This window comes from Eleginops maclovinus, chromosome 18 (genome assembly GCF_036324505.1).
Source record: "Eleginops maclovinus isolate JMC-PN-2008 ecotype Puerto Natales chromosome 18, JC_Emac_rtc_rv5, whole genome shotgun sequence".
Lineage (NCBI taxonomy): Eukaryota > Metazoa > Chordata > Actinopteri > Perciformes > Eleginopidae > Eleginops > Eleginops maclovinus.
Window position 1 is genome coordinate 18,093,023 of NC_086366.1, and position 25,468 is coordinate 18,118,490.

Consider the following 25,468-nt stretch of genomic DNA (forward strand, 5'->3'; position numbering starts at 1 on the left):
ACACTTAAAAGTCTCTTAAAGGTACTAACTCAATATCTTCTTCATGAACCAATTAGAAATATAAGATAACAACAAATCATAAATGCTTAGGAAATTGATACAATAATGTTTGATTCAGGTGTCACAATGTTCTCGTCTTGTTTAATATAGGTTGTGTTTTTACAACATATCCCTCTGTAGAGGGAGTTACACCTCATTTTCTACTAAACTAAGAAGGCAGCATACGTATCAGACAGAATTTAGGACTGTCGTTACAGCAGGAGAAGACTGTGTTTAACCCAAATCTTTCATGAAGGACTTTATCTCAGATGATAGAAGACTGTAATAATGGGGGCTGTCATGAATGTCCCATTTCTAATATCTGGCCCTGCCTGCTCATGCCTGGCATCAGACAGATTGATGGCTCTCTCATTAGCTGGTTTATAATGAGTGTAGAAATACTTTACAGAGTCTGCGGACTCTGCGGATAGAGCTTTATACCAAACTTTTGAAAACACCAATTTGACTTTGTGCACATAAGAAATTCTACAGTTGAGAAATGTTTTTTTTCTGTGTTTTCAGGAAAAGCCTTTAACGAAGTCGCTGCAAAGGGGAGAAGATCCTCAGTTTGACCAAGTAAGTGCCATTGAATGCCGGTAACAGGGGCTGTTAAGATTAAGGAGATATGACCTTTTATTTACATATCTGATGCATCACTTTTTGCTAAACTGTATACATTTCACCCTCACGTAAAAAGATGATTTTGTTGTTGCATTTTTTATTTCCACATGAAACTATTTTTCCTATGAACACCTAAGCAAGTGAGTTGTATATACTGCTCTACTATGATACTCTGAACCATCAAAGAGCTGATGAATGCCCTGCTCACATCCCTAAAGGTCTTTCAGACCCAGTCAAGGGCATGAGTGTTTACCTTGAGAGCTGGCACTGGCTCTTTGCAAGGTGTGTCCTCAGGTTGGAGGTTCTGCAGAGAAGGCCCTTTCACAGCCACAGGGGTGTGTTTGTGCTGCTGCGTGAGGCCTTTCAGCAGCCACACAGAGCCAGGATTCTTCTCCGGCCTCGTGCTGAATGAAGGGCTCGCTGTGTTCCCAAGCCCAACTAGACTCTCCTCCCTTCCTGTGTGCCCTGCCCATCCCACCCGTTCCTTCCTCTCCCTTACCCTCCCCCATTACTGAGGGAGGCTGCCCCATGGGCACCTTGTCTGTGCTTAATCTTTAAAGGGACCAGCTCACCCTTCAATCCAATCTCTCTCCATTAACGAAGCTTGGGTCGTTACTTAAAAGCTCCCTGCCCCAGATTAATATAATGAAATGTAACCTCATTCTGTTGTGCTGTTTAAATTTGGGTTTAAATTGCAGTCCAAATAAACAAAGGAAACACTGATTGACATCTCTTGCTTTGGTATGTTACTGCCAAACACAAACAGTCATTTGTACATCTTCTTCTTCCAGCTGATAAGCACCATGAGCTCTTTGGCTGAGTACTGTCTGCCCTCCATCCTGCGCACGCTGTTTGACTGGTACAAAAGACAAAATGGACTAGAGGAGGAGTTGCATGAGTACCGTCCAAGATCCAACACCAAGTCAAAAAAGTGAGAATCATTCAATTAATCACTGCGTGCAACAATGTGTCACACAAAAATTGTAACACTAGCAATGTCGACACTCACATGCACGGTATGATGAAAGAAAACTTGTTGCTCTTGTTTGTTTCTCTCTACCAGCGATGAGCAGCAGAAAGATTATCTACTTGAAAGGAGGGATTTGGCAATCGACTTCATCTTCTCTCTTGTACTTATAGAAGTTTTGAAACAGGTGACTTAACTATCTCAATATTTTATAATTTACATCTCACTTAGGAATAACTGTTATTAGAAGAAACTCTTAATATGTTGTTCATGAACATTCGCTCTTCTGCTATCTTGTTCCCTTATCTAAACTAGATGCCACTCTACCCGGTTCTTGACAGTTTGGTCAATGAAGTCGTTAACTTAGCCTTTAAGCACTTTAGATACAAAGAGGGGTAAGCTCCTGTCTTTGTCATAATTTGCCTACTTTCTTTCAGTTTTATCTTGTTCTACGTTTTAATTTTGTTTGTCTTATGTTGTGTTTCCCTCAGGTATCATGGCCCTAACACTGGCAACATGCACACTGTAGCAGACCTCTATGCTGAAATCATAGGAGTATTAGCCCAGTCCAAGTAGGTAACAAAGAAAGAACTGTGATTATATCATTTATTTGTATTTTGTTCTACTTTTCCCTCCGTCTTCATTGGCACATAAATCTTCATCCTCTGCTCTGATGGGCTTTGGTGTCATGCCACATCATAACGCTGTGTTATCATTCCTAATGCTTTCCTTCAAAACAGCCCCCAGCTCAAGGGACTGGAACAGACTGTAGAAACAAAACACTTTTAGACAGGTCCCCTTCTCACCAAACTAGGAATGGAAATTGATGTCTGTTTATTTGAAGTTTTCAGATCCTTGCAGCAAGGAACAAACCCTTTAAATAGAGATATGGTTAGTGAGCACACTGCTTAACTCCTTGATAAAGTGTGCCCTGCTTACTTGCCTGCAGGATATACTTCTCTGAGAAACCTTTTTTTTCTTTTGAGGTCAAGAAAGAGGTCAGGAATTGTACCATGAACTGTTTATCATTCACATGTGGTTTCTCAATCACTGTGTGTGTGAAAATGATTTAACAATTCCTCCTCACATGATTAAGATCCAAACTGATTCTGTTTGAGTACACTACCAAGCTCCAGGGAAGAGGTTAAGAGATGATCATAGTGAGCTCCCATGATGAATTACCTTCTAAATTTAGACCAGCTGAAGAATCCCATCTCTGGTTCAATTTGGGCAAGGGATCAGGTGCTAGACAAGGAGTTCATCTTGGGGCACAGACTCAGAGTCTGCATGCTGACGGTAAGACGGGGGTGGGGGGGTATTTTTGGAGGCATGCTCACTGAAAATTGTCTATATTCTCTCTGCAACACGTCTCTGAAGTGATACAAAGTTTTTGGGGGAAGTGCTGAATTTGGAGAGGCACATCTTAATAGAATCTCATTTAGGTTTTTCTTTCTCTCTCTCAGGTTTCCTGCTGTGAAAAAGAAGTTTATGACGGAGCTAAAGGAGCTGCGGCAGAAAGAGCAAAGTCCATATGTAGTCCAGAGTACCATAAGCCTCATTATGGGAGTCAAGTTCTTCCGAATAAAGATGTATCCTGTTGAGGATTTTGAAGCCTCTTTTCAGTTCATGCAGGTACAACAGACTTCTATAATCCTTACTCATAGAATAATATTTCAGTTATTAGTTTTGATACTCGTCATAAATATAGGCCTATATTGCCATTGCGTAAAAAAGAAATGAACAGGATATTCTCAGGATTGTCAAGAATGCTGCCCTTTCACCTTGGCCACGTTTTCTATAAGCTTTGGTATGCAGCATTCAATTACATTATTTTTTGGCCATTCAGTATTAAATCTGTTAATCTCCTAAGTAAACAATAGTGTATAATGTACAGTATGTTTAAAGGGTGTAAGTTTGACCATTCGCCACTGATAATTCAACAGGAGTGTGCCCAATATTTCCTGGAAGTTAAGGACAAAGACATTAAGCACGCCTTGGCTGGTCTCTTTGTTGAAATTTTGGTTCCTGTTGCAGCAGTAAGTTGTTTTTCTTTACTTTATTTATTACATGGTAATGCTAAAAGAGAATTACTCCTGAGTGGACTGTGTCTTGTCATGTAACCTTATATGATCTGGTCCTAGGCCGTGAAGAATGAAGTGAACGTTCCCTGCCTGAGGAACTTTGTGGACAGCTTGTACGACACAACCCTGGACCTGTCCTCCAGAAAGAAGCACTCGCTGGTTAGTTAATGTGCAGAAAACAAATTGACACTGATTGTTGGCCCTGTACGTTTTGTACACCTCCATTTTCACTCTGACACCCTGGTGCTGCATGCTTACATAGCCTGGATGCCTCTGGTCTCTGTGTATCCTCAAGCATCTGAAGGTCACTGTTGTGTAATGCTCTCTTAGAACATCATCGCCCACACTAGAAATCATTTATATGGGAAGACAGGCTGCCATTACAAAGCATAAAAAAGAGCATGATCGCAGTGGAGTATAAACCTTATGAGTGTCTGTAACATCCCTTCCCTCCAAAGCATATTCAATAAAGCATTTCACCACGGCAGTTCACTGTGAAATAGAAAGACAACAAACCTTATGGAAGTGTAGTTTGCTCTTACAGAAGGTTTGAATTTCCCTGAGGCAGCAATTAGGCTGAAAGACACATTTTAAAGTGCTGTGTTGTCAGCAAAAAGCATAACCGAAGGAGAAAACCTCATTATGTCATTAAAAGTAAACTTACTTACATCTTAAATTGCACCTATGCAGATATGGTTGCAAAATACTGCTTAGTTCCTCAAGGTATCCCCGTAACGGACAATATATAATCCTTGAAACTCAATCAATGTGAAGCTATTTTACCAATGCCTTATATAATAATAAAACACTTAAACACCAACTGTTCCCTGCAGGCATTTTATCCGTTGGTGACGTGCTTGCTGTGTGTCAGCCAGAAGCAGTTTTTCCTCAACAGATGGCATATTTTCCTTAACAACTGCCTCTCAAATCTGAAGGTAACGTAACCTTGAAACCAGCCACTTTGATTCAGACTACAGTGGTCTTTGGTTATCATAAAGTGCTCCTCAGATACATTGAGGTTGTATCCGTTAAAAGTATAATGTTTGCTTCAGTTTTCAAACCAAACTGTTCTTATATACTTTGTTAATTGGTATCTTATTGTAAGCATGACATGATAATAGTGCTCTGAATGAATCCAGGCAGTAATTATTTATCATAAGTGATTACAATAATAATCCCTGTAATTCTGTAATTATATTATAACATACAATTCACTTTAAGATTGTTATGTTATTTAATTTATATTATTATTATTATAATTCTATTACAGAGCAGAGACCCGAAAATGGCTCGAGTTGCATTGGAGTCCCTTTATCGACTGTTGTGGGTCTACATGATCAGAATCAAGTGTGAGAGCAACACTGCAACACAGGGGTGAGTAAAACAGGTTTCTCTTTTATAACCGTGTTTTTTTATGGATCAGTAAATACCTGTGAGATGCCAATTAGTCTCAGGGGCTGAAACATTTGTTGTTACTTAAAGAATATTTGTGAAAATATTCCCAGGTTTATTGGAAGAACAAAAAAGTAATTTCAAGTCGCAATTTTACAGCAAACACTTCATTCTCGTTCCTGATTTTATTAGAGTTTACAGGAAGAGGAATGCTCTGTTTTTATCAGGCCGACACCTGGCTGTTAGTGCCAAGGGCTACCAGTTTATCAGCTTTACACACACTATTATGAGCCTGAGCCTACAAGAGGAATCACAAACGGGTCAAGCTAGACATTTTAAACATGTTAATTGGGCCACAAATGTACATGTCCTAAAAATATACCCCCTTTTAAGCAATGGAGTACTGTGCAAACTAATTAAAACAGCTGTGTATCTAATTTTACACAACCTTTTAAAATGTTTTATATGTTTGTTTAAGGTGTCCTCATAACATGTTATTTTCTCTGTGTCCACAGCCGCCTCAACACCATTATAACAAACCTTTTCCCAAAAGGATCCCGCAGTGTTGTACCCAGAGATATGCCTCTCAATATCTTTGTCAAAATCATCAGTTTATTGCACAGGTAAATGAAAAGGTTTCACTGTCACACAAAAAACATTTCAAAAACAATGTTGTAGTTAACATCTCTTAACAATCATGTCATATTCTTAAACGTCACCTTCTTTTTTTGTTTTATTTCAGGAAAGACTTGATTTTGCCATGAAAGAGATTATCTATGACCTTCTTTGTGTTGGGAAACCTGCAAAAGCCTTTAGTCTTAATCCAGAGGTAAGCCTTCAACATTCACTGGATATGATGTGTTTGGATAAAAATGTAAATAAGCCCTGCTTAAAAAATTATTCCTGACTGCTTCTTTATCATATAGTGTCCTGGGCTACCAACATTAAATAATTCAAATGGTTCAAAAAGGGTTGTGATCGTTAACATAACATAATGGACTACTAGTTATCTTATCGATGTAAAAATAAATGGCACAGTTTTACCCTCAATTGTAACTCACACAACCATTAAAAAAGCTCACTGTCTGCACCTGTATTAACTGCTGGTACAAATGTTTTAATTTATTTAAAAATAACGCAATATTGAAAGCGGTTGAAAAACAGTTGACAATTTAAAGTAACTTTTTTCTGTGCAGAGAATGAATATTGGACTGAGAGCATTCCTGGTCGTAGCCGACAAACTGCAGCAGAAGGACGGCGAGCCTCCCATGCCTAACACTGGATGCACTTTACCCTCTGGAAATACACTCCGAGTGAAGAAGACTTACCTGAGCAAAACGCTGACAGATGAAGAGGCCAAAATCATTGGTGAGTGACAAAGACCATAGTAAGGAATGTCAAAAAGGACATCCTCAGATTCAAATAGCATGGATAGCTTTAGCATCGAATGTGGAATTAAAATGGGAATGTGCAGATGGGTAACATTGATATCAACTATTTTTCCTTCTCCAGGGATGTCACAGTATTATTTTAACGTGCGAAAGGCTATTGACAACATCCTAAGACACTTGGACAAGGAGGTGGGACGCTGCATGATGATGACTAATGCTCAGATGTTGAACAAGGAGCCTGAGGATATGATCACGTGAGTGCAAACGCCATTCTGTCGACAGAGCTGCCAAAATATTTAAAGTTGGCAGAGCTCCTGAGTGTTAAATGTTTTTTTCCAGTCCCATCCTTAACCCATCCTTAAAATAATTAACCCTGTAGGGTTATTCGTCCCAAAGCTTGATCAGTTTACACTAGGGAGTTGAACACATTGAAATCAACTTTTCCAACTGAAAATGTGATCTTTTCAGAGGTGAAAGGAAGCCCAAGATTGACTTGTTCAGGACATGTGTCGCTGCCATTCCTCGCATCCTGCCTGACGGGATGTCCAAGCCCGAACTCATAGACCTGCTCTCCCGGTGAGTTGCCTTTCTGAAAGAAAACCCGTTTATAAAGTAGACAAAAGCACTGAACGCACACTCGATGACTGTCTGACATGATAATGACATGGATAATCAGATGGAGTGTTATTAATGTTTGTGTTTTGGAGAAACAAGTTCAACAGAGTGATCTCCTGAATTACCTGCTGTCCCAGTTTGTGTTTTCAACCTATTGTTTTATTGTTTGCAGCCAACTGTATTATGTAATTTTCTCAAGTTATAGTACTTTTTACTCACACAATGTATACTGTAGGATTCTAAAACTATCATGACATTTTTTTTATTGTTGGAAGAGTGGGAGGGCACTGTCTAAATAGTATTTGATAAACACCTTATTATTATTTGAGATATTTGGCCACTATAAACAAACCTACTATGTTCATCAGGCATTGTCAAAATGTTGTCTGTTAGGTAATCTTCAGGCTAAGTTTACCTGAAATTAAACTTTCTTACTGGTATTAAAACCTTTTTTTTTGTCAGATTGACAATCCACATGGATGACGAGCTGCGGCTCATTGCCCAGAACTCCTTGCAAAGTCTGCTGGTAGATTTTCCTGACTGGCGTGACGACGTTCTGTTTGGATTCACTAACTTCCTGTTACGTGAGGTCCAGGACACTCACCAGGGACTGTTGGATACATCTCTCAAACTCCTGCTGCAACTGCTCACACAGTGGAAACTAACCCTGGCCGCCCCTGGGAAGAGCTATGACAATTCTAAAATACCCACAGCTGAGGTACAAGCTTTTTGTCAATTATGACATGCTTTTGTCAGTGGTTGGAAAAATGTATCAGAATATGACTTCAGGGTTTTTTTCTGTTCTGTGAAATCAGTTTTAGTTATTTTTCTATGTTTCTATCATAGCTATCGCAGACGGGCTCAAGTCTCAAGATACCTGCAGAGCGTCCTCACTCCACTGTGCTGCATGCTATGGAGGGACTGGCGCTCGTACTGCTCTGCTCCTGTCAGCTGAGCACCCGCAAACTCACCATTGCCATACTGAAAGAGATACGAAGTCTCTTTATGACCATTGGACAGTCTGAGGTAAAATGAGACTAAAGTTGAAAAGACTCAAAAGACAAAATACTAAATGTTTGAGTTTACAGACTGTGATGTTTTGTCAACTGCAGGATGATGATAAACCAATGATAGACATCATGGACCAGCTCAGCCCGGTAATCCTGGAAAGTTTTGTCAACGTTTCAGTCTCGGACACAGTAAGTTGTTGATAGCTTGTAATTAAACCCAGAGTCTAAATCAAGATGTGTCTAAAGTTTATTTGCATTTTACTTTTCCTGGGACCCTATTCAAACTGTATTCATATCAGGTGACTTCCAGACGGAAATGTGAGAGGCTCATTAATTGCGTCAACTCTAGAAATTCTAACTACTTTCATAGAAAGATCAGGTGTCATTTAAATATCTGGCCACATGTGGAATATGGCTGATATAAACAGCAAATGCTTTTACGCTGACTCTAAGACAAAAGCTTTGGTTGGTAATCCGGCATGTAAAAACTGAATGAACAGCTGGAACTGAGCAGCTGTTGACCTTTGGACTCTCCTTTATATAATCATAAAGCTGTCAACATGAAGCTAAGAATCCAGATTTTTCGAGAAACGGATAATACAGGAAATGCCCTTATATGGGAAATATAATTGTTGTTTTTATACTGTGTGATTATCTGATGATTTATTTCCTTAATCTCTGCCTTATTCAGCATAAATCAATTATTCTTAGACAAAAGGATGAGTAAATTGTTAAATTGTTGCTATTTGAATATCCCGGACCTTTGACCCTGCTGTGCCTCTCTCTTGTTTGCAGGCCACCCTGCCAGCTGGCCACCCCTTGGACCTTCAGTGGCTTGTGGAGTGGAACGCACTGCTCGTAAACAGTCATTATGACATTAGGAGCCCCTCACACGTGTGGATCTTTGCCCAGTCTGTTAAGGACCCCTGGGTGCTCTGTGTGTACAGCCTCCTCCGACAGGACAACTTGCCCAAACACTGCCCCACAGCACTCAGCTACGCCTGGCCCTACGCCTTCACTCGAATGCAGATGCTCATGCCCCTAGTGGACCCAAAGTAAGTGTCCTGCAACACTTCTATTTCCTATTATCTGTGCATCCCTTCTTTGTGTTTCTGTTGTTGGTATATCACTCCCACACACACACACACACACACACACACACACACACACACACACACACATACACACACACACACACACACACACACACACACACACACATCAACTTGGATACAAATGATTATTTTCTTTCTGTGTTTCAGTAATCCAGTGTATGCAAAGAAGACCAGCACGTCTGGCAGTGGGGACAATTACGTAACCCTGTGGAGAAACTACCTGATCCTTTGCTTTGGGGTAGCCAAGCCCAGTATCATGAGCCCGGGCCATCTGAGAGCATCGACACCTGAGATCTCGGCCGCCACGCCTGACAGTGGTGTCAGCTATGATAACAAGGTAGCTGCCTCGCTGTCCTCCGGCCTCATTCGTTCCCTCAGTGCTTTGTCTCTTCAGGATCAGGTGCTCATACGGAGCTTGTTGACATATAGATGCGAGCAATCAAATTACACAGGAGCTGTCTTCCATGAATTGCACAGCTGATATATTTTTAACTGCACAGACTTTTAGCTCGATGGGTTTCAGTGTAATTTGTGCAGTCTAGAGATTTATTTGTGTGACTGACTCATCTTTGTTTGATGTTTCAGGTTATCGGGAGCCCATCTGTGGCCTGGCTTCTGAAGCAGTTGGTTCCACTGATGAGGACAGAGAGCATTGAGTTGACAGAGTCATTAGTTTTGGGCTTCGGTCGCACCAATTCCCTTGTATTCAGGTATTTCAGAACTTTATGGGTCTTCATCTAAAGTATATTTGCTAAACCAAATTTCACATATGTTTTGATTCGTTGCTATCTAAATGGATTGCGGCAATCCATAGTGTTGTTTGTTTGTTGACCTTTATTTGTGTGAATTTAAAGCCAATCTTTTCACAGTAGGAGTTCAATAAAAAAAAGTGTTTTATAAAATAAAATATATTATTAAAGCATTTTCTTTTTACCTCAAGATGGTTCTTTATATTTTACTGCCTGCACACAGGGAACTTGTGGAAGAGCTACATCCCCTAATGAAAGAAGCGTTAGAAAGAAGACCTGAGGTTGGTTCATTGTATTTATATTAAGTATGAACAAAATATATACTGTTGTTTCTAAAAGAAATCTCAATCACTATTTGAATTGTGTTATAATCACCAGCACTTTTGTAATTAAGTATTTTTTTTCCAGAACAAGAAGCGACGTGAACGACGAGACGTGCTGAGACTGCAGCTGCTGCGGATCTTCGAGCTGCTGGCAGATGCAGGTGTCATCAGTGACAGGTTAGTGAGGCACTAGTTGACACATTACAGCCCCACACTGCACTGTATGACACTCACTGTACACAAAGGGGGAGCAGAAGTAGAATAACAAAATGCGAACATCAACATTTGTGCTTAATATCTCCTCATAATGTCCTGCTGTATAACAGTTTGGTGGTTGTTGAAATAATACTGTTTTTCTTAAGTACAAACGGAGCTCTGGAACGTGACACCCTTGCCCTGGGTGCTCTGTTCCTGGAGTATGTGGATCTAACCCGGATGCTCCTGGAAGCTGAGAATGACAAAGATGCAGAGATCCTCAAGGACATTCGAGCTCACTTCAGTGCCATGGTGGCCAACCTCATCCAATGTGTTCCAGGTACGTGGACTGAGCCTAAGGGCTTTTCTCATCAGGCCAGATAATGCTCATTAATGCATTTCTTTATATGGATGCCTGATTAAATCCATCCCTCCTTCACATTAGGTAGTGAATTATAATTTGATAATATGCTTTCATTCGGCTGGGGTTAGCATAACACATGGAGCACAAGACTCCTGATATTGATCTACATTTAGAAGTAGCCCAAGGGGAGAAGAAGCAAAAATAGTGCAGCTTAAGGACCGAGCAGGCAGATACAGTTGATGACTCATCGGTTGCCAAGCATTGACAAGTCCCAACTGGATGGCTAATGATCTGTCAAGGGACCTCAACCCCCTTATTCATAATGGAAAATTCACTTTAAGTGGTTAAGAGTTTAAAATACTTTTTGCTGACTTCTCAATAAGTAGAAGTATGACATGCCTTCTTGTCTCCCCGCAGTGCACCACAGACGCTTCCTGTTTCCGCAGCAGAGTCTGAGGCATCACCTCTTCATCCTATTCAGTCAGTGGGCCGGTCCTTTCAGTATCATGTTCACCCCTCTGGACCGCTACAGTGACAGGAATCACCAGATCACAAGATATCAATATTGTGCCCTAAAGGTAAACACTCAACATGCATTGAATTGTCTTTCACAAACTCTATCTCATGTATTACACACTAAGGCTTAATAGGAAGAAGAAGGAACAGGTATGTTTGTAATGGATTGATCCGTCTTTATCACATAACTTTGAGAACAGGTGCAGAATAGATCCACAAAACCTCTGACTATTGTAGAATAATACTGTTTTGTATACTGATCTAATATTTTTTTTTTAAACAAGCCCCTGGAATACAGATATGTATAAAGGTTATATGTTTACTTTGGTATGGATTATTTTCCACCCACAAGACAAACTTAAATACAGTGAACTCGCTAAACTAAAGTGTGAGCTAATTTTTGGCATCACCAATATTAGATTATTACATCATGTCCCATTTTTAGTTCTAGGTGTTAAAAACAACAGATTGTTGGTCAATAAACATGAGAACTGTAGTTTAATGCCACATAATAATACCATGCATTTTGTATTGCCTTTCTGAGCTACAGTATGTGCAGTGTTTCCTATTACAACTGTTCACTGTTTATTCTTCCAGGCTATGTCTGCTGTGCTGTGCTGCGGGCCTGTTTTTGATAACGTTGGCCTCTCTCCAGACGGATACCTCTATAAGTGGCTGGATAATATACTCGCCTGCCAGGATCAGCGGGTATGTGGCCAATACTTTACCACTAAGATGCATTTAAACAAAGAACTGACACAGAAAGCCCTTCTGATAGCTTGCTGGGGCCTGCTTTGTGAAAACTCCTGTTTACCAACACAAAGATCATACTATTATTAAACACCATTATTATGGAGAAATACTGGCACGTAAATTAGTCTTGGTTATTTCAGTCTGCTGTGACACAAGATAAAGCAATCCAGTGTTTATTTCACACATTCTTCCTTTTCAAAATTGATTTGTGTTATCACTACACTTGAAAAATAGCAGACTAAGAAGAACATTTGATTTATCGTCTTGTTTGTATGATAAAAGCAAAGCTTATTCATTTCACATGGTTTCACCCAGGTGTTTGAAAAAATACACATAGCCTCAATACATTTTACAAGGTATCCTTAAAAAAAGTGAAATTGAGAAATTCATGAGAGACGGTATTGATATCTATTTTGGTTTCAGGTCCACCAGCTTGGCTGTGAAGTCGTCATCTTGCTTCTGGAGCTCAATGCCGACCAGCTCAACCTATTTAACTGGGCTGTGGATCGCTGCTACACAGGCTCCTACCAGCTCGCCTCAGGCTGCTTCAAAGCCATCGCTACAGTATGTGGCAGCAGGTACGAAATATCACAATATTGCTCTTATGTTATCAGGGGGTGAAGGTCAGCTGCCCTTGCACAAACACAATTTTCATCTAGGGTAGCAATGCAATGTACATCAAGTATGATCAGTAAGCCATATGAGGAAGGATTTGAACTGTTTACCTGCCATCCCCATCTCCATTCCCAAGTGGCTGGGAAAGTGCAGGCGAGAGGGGTTGTTCACATTAGCATCAGCTAAGGAGGGGATTAAAAAACACCAAACCAAATGTGCCTTTGAAAAGGGAAGTTAGCTAGTTTCAGGGTAACGTCCGCACTGTTAAAAATTACCCGCTGGCTATGGCTATGATAAAACCAATGGCAAATAAGCCTAAGCTTCAAAACATCACCTCAGCTAATCCTCTTAAAGGGCTCACTATTCGTCTGAAGTCAGCCTTCCCCTCACTTTATATGTGAAACACACACATTACATTTAGCATTGAACATTGAGTACTTTTTTCTCTCTCTTTCCCAACTTGTAGAAACTACCCAAGTGATATAGTGACACTGTTGAATCTGGTCCTTTTCAAGGCATCAGACACCAACAGAGAAATCTATGAGATTTCAATGCAGCTAATGCAGGTGAGATACACAAATAAACACAGAAGTCTTTTCTGCTTTTTTGGGTCTTTTTAGGTCAAATGGATAAATGACACACATGTCCTCTTTCTTCCAACAGATTCTTGAAGCTAAATTGTTTGTGTATTCTAAGAAGATTGCGGAGCAGAAGCCAAACAGCATCCTCTACGGCACCCATGGCCCTCTGCCACCTCTGTACAGTGTCTCCCTGCCTCAGCTCTCCAGCCAGCTGGCCAGGATGTACCCAGAACTCACACTTCCTCTATTCTCAGGTAGTTGTTTGTGTCATATATGTGCTGTGTGTGTGGTCACAGTAGGGTTAGCTATGGTATTTTCGCCTGCTGTAATTCTCGCAAAGACTTGTCATCTTCTTATGGCTTCCCACTAAATGCTGCTTGCTCATCTTCCATAGAAATCTTCCTCCACCAACAACCACACACAATCTTTATCTATGGACACTCCCACTGACCACAGAAACACTGAGAGCTTAGATTGATTAAGGGACTCTCATGTTTAGGTTGAATTCAAATGCAGATTAGAATTACACTGGCAATTATGGTTAAACTAAGTATACAGTATGTGTTTGATTTCCATGTAGAATAAAACCCTGGCAGTTGCTGATGATGTTATTCTGATGGTTTTGCATTTCCCCTGATTCTTACAGAGGTTAGCCAGAGGTTCCCCACCACACATCCCAACGGGAGGCAGATCATGCTAACATACCTCCTGCCCTGGCTCGGTAACATCGAGTTGGTGGATAGCGGCTTGCTGCTCCCGTCTTTCACACCGTGCACCTCAGATTATGAGGCTTCTATCCGGACTACAAGCACAGGGTCATCCCACCAGTTGAAGGGCGATGGCTGGGGCTCCTTACAGGCCACATCTATGGTTCTCAATAACCTAATGTTCATGACCGCCAAGGTAAAGTCATTTTTGGGGAAATTAAATTAAATGGGTCATGGGTAAGGTGACCAGGTGCCAAAAAGCCATATGTGGGACAAAGAGTACGTTTGTGCAGGACAATGCAGGACAATACATGCTGCTGTGTTGGTAAGAGCTAGAATCTCACAAAAACTCTCTGGGAGTCACCGTCCATGGCTAAAACCAGAAGTAAAAACATTTATCTGTTGATTGATTGACATCTGACACAGCTAATGGTGAAAGCCCTCTCTTGTTTTCTAACACCTTCGGATAAAAGCCACATTTTGAATGGACAACTGTCAATCAAATGCGGGGCATCTCCTAAATGTGTGGGACAAATGATACAAATGCTGTACACTCCCCCACAAAGCGGGACACCTGGTCACCCTAGTCATAGGTAGTCAATCAATGCTGATGCTATGTTTTTTTTGTACCCCTCTTAGTATGGAGATGACCTACCTGGACAAGAGATGGAAAACGCCTGGAATGCTTTAATCAGCAATGAGAAGTGGAGCAACAATCTGAGGACCGCACTGCAGTTTCTCATCAGCTTATGTGGTGTCAGCAGTGACACCACCCTCCTGCCATATGTAAGATATATCATTTGGGCTCAACTAGAAAATATTGTAGCTTCCTCTTTTTTAGTCCTTTCTGTTTTCTTACTGATATTCTGTAATATTTGTTCAGATCAAGAAGGTCGTGATCTATCTGTGCCGGAATAACACCATGCAAACCATGGAGGAGTTGATCTTCGAGTTACAACAAACAGATCCAGTCAACCCTGTGGTGCAGCACTGTGATAGCCCTCCTTTCTATCGATTCACAGCCACAAGCAAAGTCTCCACAGCAGCCTCAGGTACATCTGAAAAAAACCCTGTAAAGAACAAATTAACCACATACAATGGTGTTGCTCTGAACAAATGTCAGTGGTTGGAATGAAACTCTGCTGGTGTTAAAGATCATGCCCCACTGACTTTCCTTGAACATACCGTGAAATATATACGTATTGTTCTCTTTTTTCTAGGCACCACATCGAGTAGCAATACTGTTGTTCCTGGCCATGAAAGCTTCCCCGACACAGACGATACCAAGAATGAGGAGAGGTACTCAATATGATCTTGAAGCTTATCATTACATTAATTATAGTCCCAGCATGACCCATCATGATTAATTTTATTTTCTGACCTCAGGCTCAGTCACATAAAGAAAGCCCACAACCGCCTGGAATCACGCTACAGCAACAGTTCCGGGGGATCTTACGATGAAGATAAGAGTGAGTGTATTTCTGTACCAGACAACCTTTGAAGCAAATGTGGTGGTCATGGTCTGGTGAGTGTGAAGTACACAGGATGGTTTGGAGGGTAAAATGGTCGCCGACATGGTGTGATTGATAATGCATGAGTAATGCCAAGTGCCCTGAGGTTCTTAAAAGGCTTCTGTGAGAACTGGCACCAAAATAAAAGCAGTCAAGCCCAGGGCCCCTGCACTGCTGCCAGTGACCCAAAAACAGCTTTGTATGCTCTCTTGATGTGCATTAGTCCTGCAGACTAATGTGAGGAAGACTCATTAGCTTAAAGTTCTCTTTTATGATTTGTTGTTGTTGTAGATCATTTAAATGCATCTTCACTGTGTCCACATGCCATAGCCAGCTTTGGCCAATCCACACACCATACATTTGAAATGTGCCATATGTGTGTGAGGCAGATGTCAGCAGTGTCATTTTTCTTCACTTTTTAGGTGAACCTTTTTCACCCTTTTCTGATTGGCTGATGGTAGTCATTGAAACCAATCAGCCCAATGCTCTGCCCATGCCTCTGAGTGGAGGATGTTGGGCTCCACTGGTGGACTTTTTGCCAGAGACCATCACTCCCAGAGGACCACTGCACAGGTAACCCTGCTGCATACATTATTGCAAAATGTCCTCTTTTTAAAATGGCAAGACAAAACTGCTGCTTATAAGTTATTTGTTGTGTTTCCTTTGATTGATGGTTTTTACAGTGTATGTGCTTTGTTTGTTTAAGGTGTAATATAGCGATCATCTTCATGACAGAGATGGTGGTGGACCACAGTGTGAGGGAGGACTGGGCCATGCACTTGCCTTTGCTGCTACATGCTTTGTTTTTGGGTGAGTTCATATTATAATCAGTCATTTATGTTAAAAGCTTATCGAAGTTATTACACAATGTATGAAAATATTTCATGTAAGACAGTACAAATTTCACAATTTCAAATATTTTTATTGTGAAGAATTATTTTTAATGGGAGCAAAACATGATATTGCCATTCCTCTTTTCATATAAAGATAAATATGTTAAATGATATATAGAAAAATACTTTTTTTTTTTTTTTTTAAGAAATTAAATAAAGGAATGAACATTGTTAATGCTTAAATATGTTAAACAGTTAAACAAACATATTGATTGTTAGATTGATGGTAACAGTACTATCACTTTTGTAATAGCCTACTTTGGTTGATTGCAGATTTTGATAAAATAATTTGTTAGGTATTTTAAGTACAATAAGATACTTCCTTTTTGAATTTTAATGTACAAACAATAGTTTGCAAATTTAGTATCAAGGATGTGAAACCAGGAGAATAAAACTATAAATAAACTCTAGCCATGGCTAAACCAAACTAGTGTTTGAGTTCACAGTGTGCTGAAACAGGCTGACTGTTCTGTTTCTCTCCTCAGGTATGGATCACTATCGTCCAGAGGTGTTCGAGCACAGCAAGCGTCTCCTCCTCCACCTGCTCATCACATTGTCGTGTAACAGTAACTTCCAGGCCATCGCCTCAGTCTTACTGCAGACACGTGAGATCAACAGCACCAAGACCCTCACCTGCAAACCCAGCCTTCAGCCGGAGTATTTACATTCAGGTACAGAATAACGTCTTTTAGTAATACTAAGTTGTTTGATTTGATGTTTACAAATACATTCATCATTACTGAAATGTTGAAGTAGACCTGTTGACTGAGCAGCTTGGCCATTGTTCTCTCTGGCTAATATAAACTTCAACAACAAAAGAGAATGACTAACTTTCCTCTCAGAGGATAGATATGTTTCTTATCAGGGGAGAAAATATTTTGACCTTGTGCCAAAAGCAATATTGAGCACAGAGGATATCAAAGGTCTTGATTAAAGCATTCCATGATTCTATTTTCATCCTCTTACCCAAATTGGGGCCATCTGCTGGGGCTCAGATATGCTGGTCCCCCCCCCGCCCCCAACCTCTTTCCTCTTGTGATTATTTGTTTTGCAAACGTCTAGACATGCTCTGTCCATTTGACCATTGAAATACAACTTGTACGCCAAAAATAGTGTTGTTTTTTTCAAACATACCGCACAATGATAACATTACCATTGAAATCAAAAGAAAACAACCCCATCTCTTTAGTAACATGTTCACTCCCATCTTTACTTTAAAACTAAGAAGTTAAGCTAGGCAAGCAGTTTGGATTAAAATTCCAAACGTGTTAATACACACAGTGCTCCTTACATGTTCTCTTGTTACGGGAAATGAAATCTAACATCCATAGGAACCACTGGAACCTGTTTCTGATCACACAACTATTCTTCTGTTGTCTTCAGGAGGATGTGTTGACTTTTTGCGGGAGTGTCAAACGTCTCCTGTGCCAGACTCTGGTCTGAGTTCTTCTTCCACATCATCCAGTTTGAGTCTTGGCGGCAGCAGCAACAACCTGCCGGAGATCTCACATGAGGTGGAGGAGCTGGTGACTTCCAATAAAATGGATGAGAAGACTAACAAGCTCATTGAGTTTTTAACCACAAGGTACTGATTTGGTATAGTTTGCTTCCGTTAGTTAATCATTTCCAGCTACCGGCAAGAAGTAGTACTCTAACAATATAGTTATAGTTACAGGTGCAAAAAAAAAAGACTGGAGGTATTTTACAGAACAAATGCAACATATACAACAAACAGGTCCTCCATTGATGTGCTTTTCTACATTTCTGGGTGTTGATTGCCCCCTTGTGGTGCAATATGCATACTGCAACAGATTCTTAAAGTAGTAGAATACATTTGATATTTTAATGAAGTTATTTAACCTGGCATTTCAATGAATTTGCATGTTTAGAATAGATTTTGCTAGTTTGAGTACAGACAATATTTCGCCCCCAAAATGACTATTTGTATATCAATTAACCTACTTTAACTAGTAAGGAGCCCTGTTTTTCTTTCATGCCTACATGCTTAACAAATAATCCCAAAAACAAAAAATAGTATGCTCAGTATTGCTCTCAGAGCATAACTATTGAAAGTCCTTCTGCAAAAACAGTACTTGGAATTACAGGTCTTGCATCTCCGTCGAACAGCATTTAATTAAGCATTTAGTTCTTCACATATTCAAGGCAACAGGCTAATTGGTTTATAACTAAATGGTCGTTTTGGGGTTGAAGTATAACTGAAAAGGCTAAACAGAAGCACAATAACTAGCGAGTGGTGCAGGTTAATTAGAATATTCAGCGTGTTGTCCCATGTCCTCCAATAGTAGATCTGCACATAGACAATATACTGTGTGTTGTAAGTAACCTTTAAACTGTTGTTTTATAGAGCATATGGACCACTGTGGTGCCATGAAGACATTTCAGCAAAGAACCAAATTTCAAAAAGCACGGGGCAGCTGACAAACTTTTTGCGACATGTCGTATCTGTGTTCAAAGAGTCCAAGTCAGGTAACTTTTTAATATATCCTATATAGTACCATTATTTATTAAAATACGGCTAAATCACAATTCATTTTCATAAGCACATTTTTGTTTGTGTTCTTTTTAGATTTCCACCTGGAGCAGCAGCTCAGTGACGTGGCTCTGCAGACAGCCTTGTGTAGCTCATCGCGTCACTACGCCGGACGTTCCTTCCAGGTGTTTCGGGCCCTCCGACAGCCCATTTCTGCCCATGCTGTCTCCGACCTACTCTCACGGCTGGTGGAAGTTGTAGGCGAACATGCAGAAGAAGTGCAGGTTAGTACTGTGTGTTTACTTGATGCATGTGAATGTGGATAGCAGAGCATTTGACATTGAAAGGTTGAAGTGCTTAGGGCTTATCAACTTAGGAATGTCTTTTTTGCCTCTTTTTTAACTGTCAGATGACCGTAACCAAATTAGTTTATAGTAGGAGTTGTTGATAATGAAGGAATTCTTCAAAACAAAAATAAGCTGCTTAAGTCACTTAGTGTATACCGTATCACAATTATTAAGAGTTTTTCAGGAGAAGTAGCAACTTAATTCAGTGCTGTTTAGCACTAAACGTTTGATGTCTCAGATATTTGAACTTCTTAAGAGCACATAAACGCAGCATTAAGATAATTATCATCAAATAGTAGAAATCCAAGATTATCATAAATCAGCTGATCATTGGAGTATCTGTCCACATAATATTAACCAAATCAATCCCTTTTTTTGTTTTGTTTTTTGTCTGAAATGTATTGTTTTGTTATAGATAAATGATACAAGAAATCCTCCCCAGGACGTAATTTCTATTTTCCTCTTTTACAGGGCTATGTGATGGAGGTATTACTTACTCTGGAATCTGTAGTGGATAACCTGGCTGAATGTCTCAAGAACAATGATCTCATGGCTATCTTGACGAGGTTTGTGGCTCCTTCACATATATGAATTTATTTATGAAATAAGGTTTATGTTAAAAAATGCAGTCACTGTAATGTGCTGTTTTTTTTTTTCATTCCAGAGCCTCCTCTCCAGATTTCCTCACCAGTCTCAAGCTGCTGTCAAACAGGAAGAGCACCGGGCAGCTCAATATGAGGAGAGAAGAGAGAAGCCGACATCAGAGGAGCTCATCTGTCCCTAAGAAGTTCGGAGAAGCGGACAGGTGGTCTGATCCACCTCGCAGCGCTACGCTGGACCGTATCCAAGCCTGTGAACAGCAGGTTTTGTTAGCCAAGATGCGCAGCCCGTCTTCATCCAAAGATAACATAAACGACCCAACCAACATCAACCACCCCAGCAACCTGTTGGCCACCATCTTCTGGGTTGCAGTGTCGCTGATGGAATCAGACTTTGAGTTTGAGTATCAGATGTCTTTGAGACTGTTGAATAAGCTGCTGGGCCACATGTCGCTCGACAAACAGGAGAACAGGGAGAAGTTGGAGAAACTGCAAAGCCAGCTTCAATGGAGCAGCTTCACTGGGCTCCAGCAGCTGCTGCTGAAGGGCTTCACCTCCGTCTCCACCACTGACCTCACACTTCAGCTCTTCTGCCAACTCACTCCTGTTTCACGAGTGCCTGTCGTGGACACATCACAAGCCATAGGTACACTTTAGGAGTAAATAGATACAGGGTTTGAAAGACAGATTATACGACTGTATATTGTTAAATTATGATTTGTTAAGAAAAAGTAAGAAAAAGGCGAATTATCAAGCAGCTTTACAATGGCTGCTGTATATCCCTCCCACCCCACAATCCTAACATCTAAAAATAAAATTATGAATAATTAATAACAGGTGAAGAAATAATGACATTAGTAGTTGTACATTTGATTAAGAATATGAAGGAAAAAGTAATAACTAAAAGTAAATAACATTAGGTTTGGTTTAGTAAGTATCTTAAAGTATATGTTGAAATCATTTGCCTGTTCCATTCTTTAGGTTTTCCTTTGAATGTCCTCTGCCTGCTCCCACACCTTGTGCAGAACTTTGATGGCCCCACGAAGTTCTGTCAGGATGTTGCTCAGAAGATAGCCCAGGTTCGGCTCCATTAATGTTTCCCTCCTCAATTTTGGTAAGGTAAATATGCTTTAAGCTGATACCCTTTTTGTGTGCAGGTATGCCTTGAAGAGAAAAATGCTAAGCTCTCCAACCTGGCTCACGTCATGACTCTGTATAAAACACACTCCTACACACGAGACTGCTTCTCTTGGGTGAATGTGGTGTGCCGGTATCTTCATGAAGCTTTCTCGGACATCACTCTCAACCTGGTCACATACATGGCAGAGGTTTGTGCAGCGTTAACATTGTACAGTTATTATTAATATCACAACTTTAAAAAAGCACTTTATAAATCAATGGCATTTCATTCTGTTGTAACAGCTTTTGGAGAAGGGTCTCCCCAGTATGCAGCAGACGCTTTTACAAATCATCTCAAGCCTCCTGAGTCACATGGATCTGAGTGGAATACAAGCTAAACCCTTCAACATGGAGGTGCTCAAGACAATTGAGAAATTTGTCCAGGTGATTCAAAATGAAACATCAATACCTGAATGTATGTCCTGCTCCAGATAATATGTGGTGGTTGTACAACGTATATTGCATTTTGGTTAATAGCTGTTTATATTTTTAGGATAATTCTTTAGTAACTTTCACTTTCTGACTCAGAAAGTGAAAACATTCAGAACAACTACATCAGATGTGATCATTGGAAAGCTTTAGGCGTTGTGCTCTGAGTAAGAGTCTCGAGTTTCCTGTTCCTTTTGTAAGTGTTCATGGGAAAAAGGGAAAAAAAGCAGACTTGTGTCAGCGCAGTAAATTTGTAGACACACCCAAACTATAAACAGTCTGCCCTTTTGCTGCAGGCTAGGCCTCTGCCTATTCTAATACTGAACATATTTTCCTTTAGCTTCCTACTGTAAGCACACTGCCAGGACACTTGCTCCAAAAATAGAAGCACATTAAAACACACAGAAAGATATTTGTGGTTGTTTCTTTCTAAACATAAGTTTGTGTGTGTTTTTGTCTGAATTGCTGTGTGTATGTCTGTGTTGTCTACAGACTGTCCATTGGGGGGAAGCGCTAAATATCTTGAAGCTGGTGGTTTCACGGTCAGCCAGTTTGGTGCAGCCTTCATTCCCGCAGAGTGACCTCTCCTATGAGGACATGAGCCGTGTGTGGGACCGCTCCTCAAAGGCCTTGCCTGGGAAAACACTGGACTTCCACTTTGACATATCAGAGGTAAGAGACTCTTCCCCTGACTTTCTTTTTAATGTGTACTTGGTTTGAAAGTAGCCTGAGGGGTAATGGTTCCTGTATTTTCCAGGGTGTGGTGGCTGTTGCCCTTCTGTGGAATCTCGTTAAGCTTTTTGGAAAGAAAACACTTCTTCCCCTTCCTTAATGCTGATATTTCGTATTGAACAAAACCCTTGAGATTAGCTATAAAGCAAACAAAATTCGCCAAGCAGTGCAGAGCTGGAAATGATGTCAGAGATACAGACAGCGTGGAGTATGTGTGGGAACTGAACAGGGAGCTATTTGTGTCGTTCATGAATGACAGGAAATTATGTCAGCTCTTTGCTGCCGTCCTTTGTACGTGATTCAGTGAGTTTTAGTGAATAGCCAATAGCGTGTGTTTTGGAACTTGAGACATACTAGACAAACCACTGACATTTCTCGTCCAGATATATTTAGGCTAAGGGATAGGGCAGAGGAAAAGTCTGTCCGTTTTCTTCTCAAATACTCCATGAATGCAAGGCGAGTGGAATAAAATCTGTGAACATTGATAAAAGATACATTCTGTTTATGTTAACGGCCAAAGTCATGGATTGACTAAGCAGAGATGGAATTTCTCTTCTAAAAACATTACCTGAGTCATTGAAGTTTCTGCCTGCACGTGTCTGTTTGTTTTTTTTTCACACTGTTAGACGCCCGTGATTGGTCGGCGTTATGATGACCTGCAGCGTTCTCCAGGCCAAGATGTGAAGAGCAGGACCACAGCAGTGACCCGCAGCACCTCCTCTACCTCGTCTGGATCCACTTCCAACAACGTCCTGGTGCCAGTCAGCTGGAAGAGGCCTCAGTCTTCACAGGTGAGCACGTCTTCACAATCTTTGTACTGCTGTCACTAGTGTGGGTGAGGGGTTAGGACAATTAAAAATGTTTAATTTGCTAATGGCTGCAATTTGTACCAATGTCACACTTTTTTAATGATTTGATTATTACTCTTAGTTTTTTCCCTTTTGGTTTCTTTTTTTTTCTCTTAGATTTTCTTCTTTCTTTCTCTTCCTCTTTTAAACAATATTACGTAATTTATAACTGGCATAAAAATGTAAACTGTATGTTTTGTTCAAATTCTTAACATTTTCTCTTTTCTGCAGAAACGAACACGCGAAAAGTTGGTGAATGTATTGTCTCTGTGTGGACAAGAAGTGGGGCTCACAAAAAATCCTTCAGTAAGACACATTTTATTTCAGCAGTGCTATGAGTTATAACACTTAATTGTCATCCAAAGAGTCCAAAGTCTTTTTTAAATTAATGTATATTTGTTTTGTACTTTGTAGGTGATCTTCTCCAGTTGTGGGGAGCTGGACATCATGGAGCACCAGCCTAGCTTGGTGTCCTCTGATGATGGGACACGGGAGCCAGACAGCATGGATGACACCACCTCAGAGCAGCAGTTCAGAGTGTTTAGAGACTTTGACTTCTTGGATGTGGAGCTTGAAGACGGAGAGGTGAGTGTCAGGACCTCAAACAGTGCTAAAGATAATTATTTATCCTCCTTCCTACCTCCTTGTGCTCTTCATAGACAACAACATGGTCAAACTTGTAAAGCGAAAAGACTAATGACATTAGCAAAAACATCTTGACTTTTTTTCTAAGCACAAGAGCATTTTTAAGTGTAGTAGGTGAGGTTTGCCTGCTCTTTGTAATGGGGTCTCTTTTTCTGTTCTTTTTCTGTCTATGCTAATGTAGGAGTTACAGGTAAGTTTAGTCATGTTACAATTTTTCTTGCTGTGACGAGTGTTTGCTTGTGCAGTATAATTTAGTGGACTGCCACACTGATGGCAAGGAGTAGAAAATGTTTGTGCATGCTGTGTTATTTACAAACAGGTTCTACTATTAGTGTTAACATGTGTCCTCTCAACACGCAGGGACCATAATAGAAGACAAGTTTTAGTTTTGATATGACAAATATGACATTATTTCCACTTTGATAATTTGCATATCTGACTCAATCTATGGGTGTGCACTGTACATGTAATTGTGGATTGTATGTTACCTCCATTTAGAGAAGTAGAAGAGACTATGTTCAATGTCAGTTATCTAATACACATCATACTGAAATCCTGATTTTTGCAAGCGACACAGTAAGTTATGCACCTTAGTTCTATTGTTTATTTTAGTTATTTTATAAGTTTGGGCTGTGAAGACTGTGGCTTCAACTGGTTGAATTTAACATCACTTATGTTGCGATGATGAATGTCCCTTTGTTTTATTTTAAAAGCTTAAAAAAGATAGTAACATGCATGAGGCGGTAGAAATAATATATATACAGATATATATAATATATATATTACTTTTATATTACTATCTTTGTGCTTCTAAAGCTGCAGACTTTGAACCCTGAAACAGTGTCAGCTTTTCTTCGTGTGCCTGCTAAAAATTCGCACAGACTGAAAACTATAACAACTGCTGTGGTCAGCAAAGTGCAACGCAGACAGTTTTATGAGTTGAAAAGCCTGACGAGGTGTAAGGAAGGTTTTTTGACCACATACAAACTCTTTCATCAAAACATTTCGAAGTCAAAGCTGTTGCTTTCTGCGAGTTGCAGCCATTAAGCTAGTCACCCCACAGGAAGTCTCTCTTGTTCGATTTGTTGATGTGGAGCTTTGGTGGAATGTGGAAGTTGGCTGACATCTCCAGAGCCATGTCTAGTTGAAAAGTCAAGAAACGGCCCCCTCCCTTAACCTGCACTGCATGTTAGTGTAAATGTGTGTATTACAGTGTTTACAGTGTGTGTGGGTGTGCATGTGTTTGTGTTAGAGAAGAGATGGTTCTTGTCATGTTGTTGCTTGGTAACTCAAAGCCATTCTCTATTGCAGGGAGAGACTGTGGACAACTTCAACTGGGGTGTACGGAGACGCTCCATGGACAGTCTGGACCGGAGTGACCTGCAGCCGCTGGAGGAGAGTCAGCTGTCCATCAGCATGCCCAGCCTCAGCAAGATCCCCCGTGAAGACTCAGACGAGTCATCAGAGGAAGACTCCCTAATCGCCAGCCAGATACTCTCCCATTCACAACTTGTAAGTTCACCTTTGTTTGTAGGCTAATAAATGAATGTCATTGTGAAGGAAATACATATTGAAAATGATCCTTAGCACGGGGTAGTTGCAGGTCTTAGACTTTATTAAAACAAATTACGTTTAATTTTGGGAGACTCAACTTGCTTACTAATGAGTGTCCAATCCTTTTTTTGTGAAGGTAAGATTGTCAAACTTTACATTTAATAGCATTTTTGTTTTTAACTTTAATAACAACGTCTATGTAATTC

At 40.3% G+C, this 25,468-nt stretch overlaps 1 protein-coding gene across 2 annotated transcripts in view; it reads left to right on the top strand.

Annotated features, from left to right (window-relative positions):
• Positions 1–25,468, top strand: part of frya (furry homolog a (Drosophila)) — a 43,294-nt gene that overhangs the window by 11,918 nt on the left and 5,908 nt on the right. Inside the window, exons 3-52 of one of the 2 annotated variants that reach the window (XM_063906732.1) lie at positions 562–615; positions 1,452–1,591; positions 1,724–1,814; positions 1,943–2,022; positions 2,119–2,199; positions 3,091–3,259; positions 3,571–3,663; positions 3,769–3,867; positions 4,542–4,643; positions 4,979–5,082; positions 5,616–5,713; positions 5,832–5,929; positions 6,297–6,468; positions 6,613–6,745; positions 6,960–7,067; positions 7,569–7,824; positions 7,953–8,132; positions 8,219–8,305; positions 8,912–9,171; positions 9,379–9,568; positions 9,817–9,941; positions 10,204–10,261; positions 10,389–10,480; positions 10,666–10,838; positions 11,280–11,440; positions 11,976–12,086; positions 12,555–12,709; positions 13,213–13,312; positions 13,410–13,581; positions 13,974–14,230; positions 14,674–14,820; positions 14,918–15,086; positions 15,255–15,333; positions 15,421–15,503; positions 15,968–16,118; positions 16,252–16,355; positions 16,924–17,109; positions 17,822–18,023; positions 18,804–18,925; positions 19,026–19,213; positions 19,748–19,842; positions 19,941–20,521; positions 20,857–20,954; positions 21,033–21,203; positions 21,298–21,438; positions 21,976–22,155; positions 22,842–23,006; positions 23,295–23,369; positions 23,478–23,648; positions 25,020–25,220. In XM_063906732.1, coding sequence (XP_063762802.1) covers positions 562–615; positions 1,452–1,591; positions 1,724–1,814; positions 1,943–2,022; positions 2,119–2,199; positions 3,091–3,259; positions 3,571–3,663; positions 3,769–3,867; positions 4,542–4,643; positions 4,979–5,082; positions 5,616–5,713; positions 5,832–5,929; positions 6,297–6,468; positions 6,613–6,745; positions 6,960–7,067; positions 7,569–7,824; positions 7,953–8,132; positions 8,219–8,305; positions 8,912–9,171; positions 9,379–9,568; positions 9,817–9,941; positions 10,204–10,261; positions 10,389–10,480; positions 10,666–10,838; positions 11,280–11,440; positions 11,976–12,086; positions 12,555–12,709; positions 13,213–13,312; positions 13,410–13,581; positions 13,974–14,230; positions 14,674–14,820; positions 14,918–15,086; positions 15,255–15,333; positions 15,421–15,503; positions 15,968–16,118; positions 16,252–16,355; positions 16,924–17,109; positions 17,822–18,023; positions 18,804–18,925; positions 19,026–19,213; positions 19,748–19,842; positions 19,941–20,521; positions 20,857–20,954; positions 21,033–21,203; positions 21,298–21,438; positions 21,976–22,155; positions 22,842–23,006; positions 23,295–23,369; positions 23,478–23,648; positions 25,020–25,220 — 7,308 coding nt within the window. Of the gene's footprint in view, positions 1–561; positions 616–1,451; positions 1,592–1,723; positions 1,815–1,942; positions 2,023–2,118; positions 2,200–3,090; positions 3,260–3,570; positions 3,664–3,768; positions 3,868–4,541; positions 4,644–4,976; positions 5,083–5,615; positions 5,724–5,831; positions 5,930–6,296; positions 6,469–6,612; positions 6,746–6,959; positions 7,068–7,568; positions 7,825–7,952; positions 8,133–8,218; positions 8,306–8,911; positions 9,172–9,378; positions 9,569–9,816; positions 9,942–10,203; positions 10,262–10,388; positions 10,481–10,665; positions 10,839–11,279; positions 11,441–11,975; positions 12,087–12,554; positions 12,710–13,212; positions 13,313–13,409; positions 13,582–13,973; positions 14,231–14,673; positions 14,821–14,917; positions 15,087–15,254; positions 15,334–15,420; positions 15,504–15,967; positions 16,119–16,251; positions 16,356–16,923; positions 17,110–17,821; positions 18,024–18,803; positions 18,926–19,025; positions 19,214–19,747; positions 19,843–19,940; positions 20,522–20,856; positions 20,955–21,032; positions 21,204–21,297; positions 21,439–21,975; positions 22,156–22,841; positions 23,007–23,294; positions 23,370–23,477; positions 23,649–25,019; positions 25,221–25,468 lie in introns of those variants that run through there. The other variant, XM_063906731.1, reaches the window with a different exon arrangement.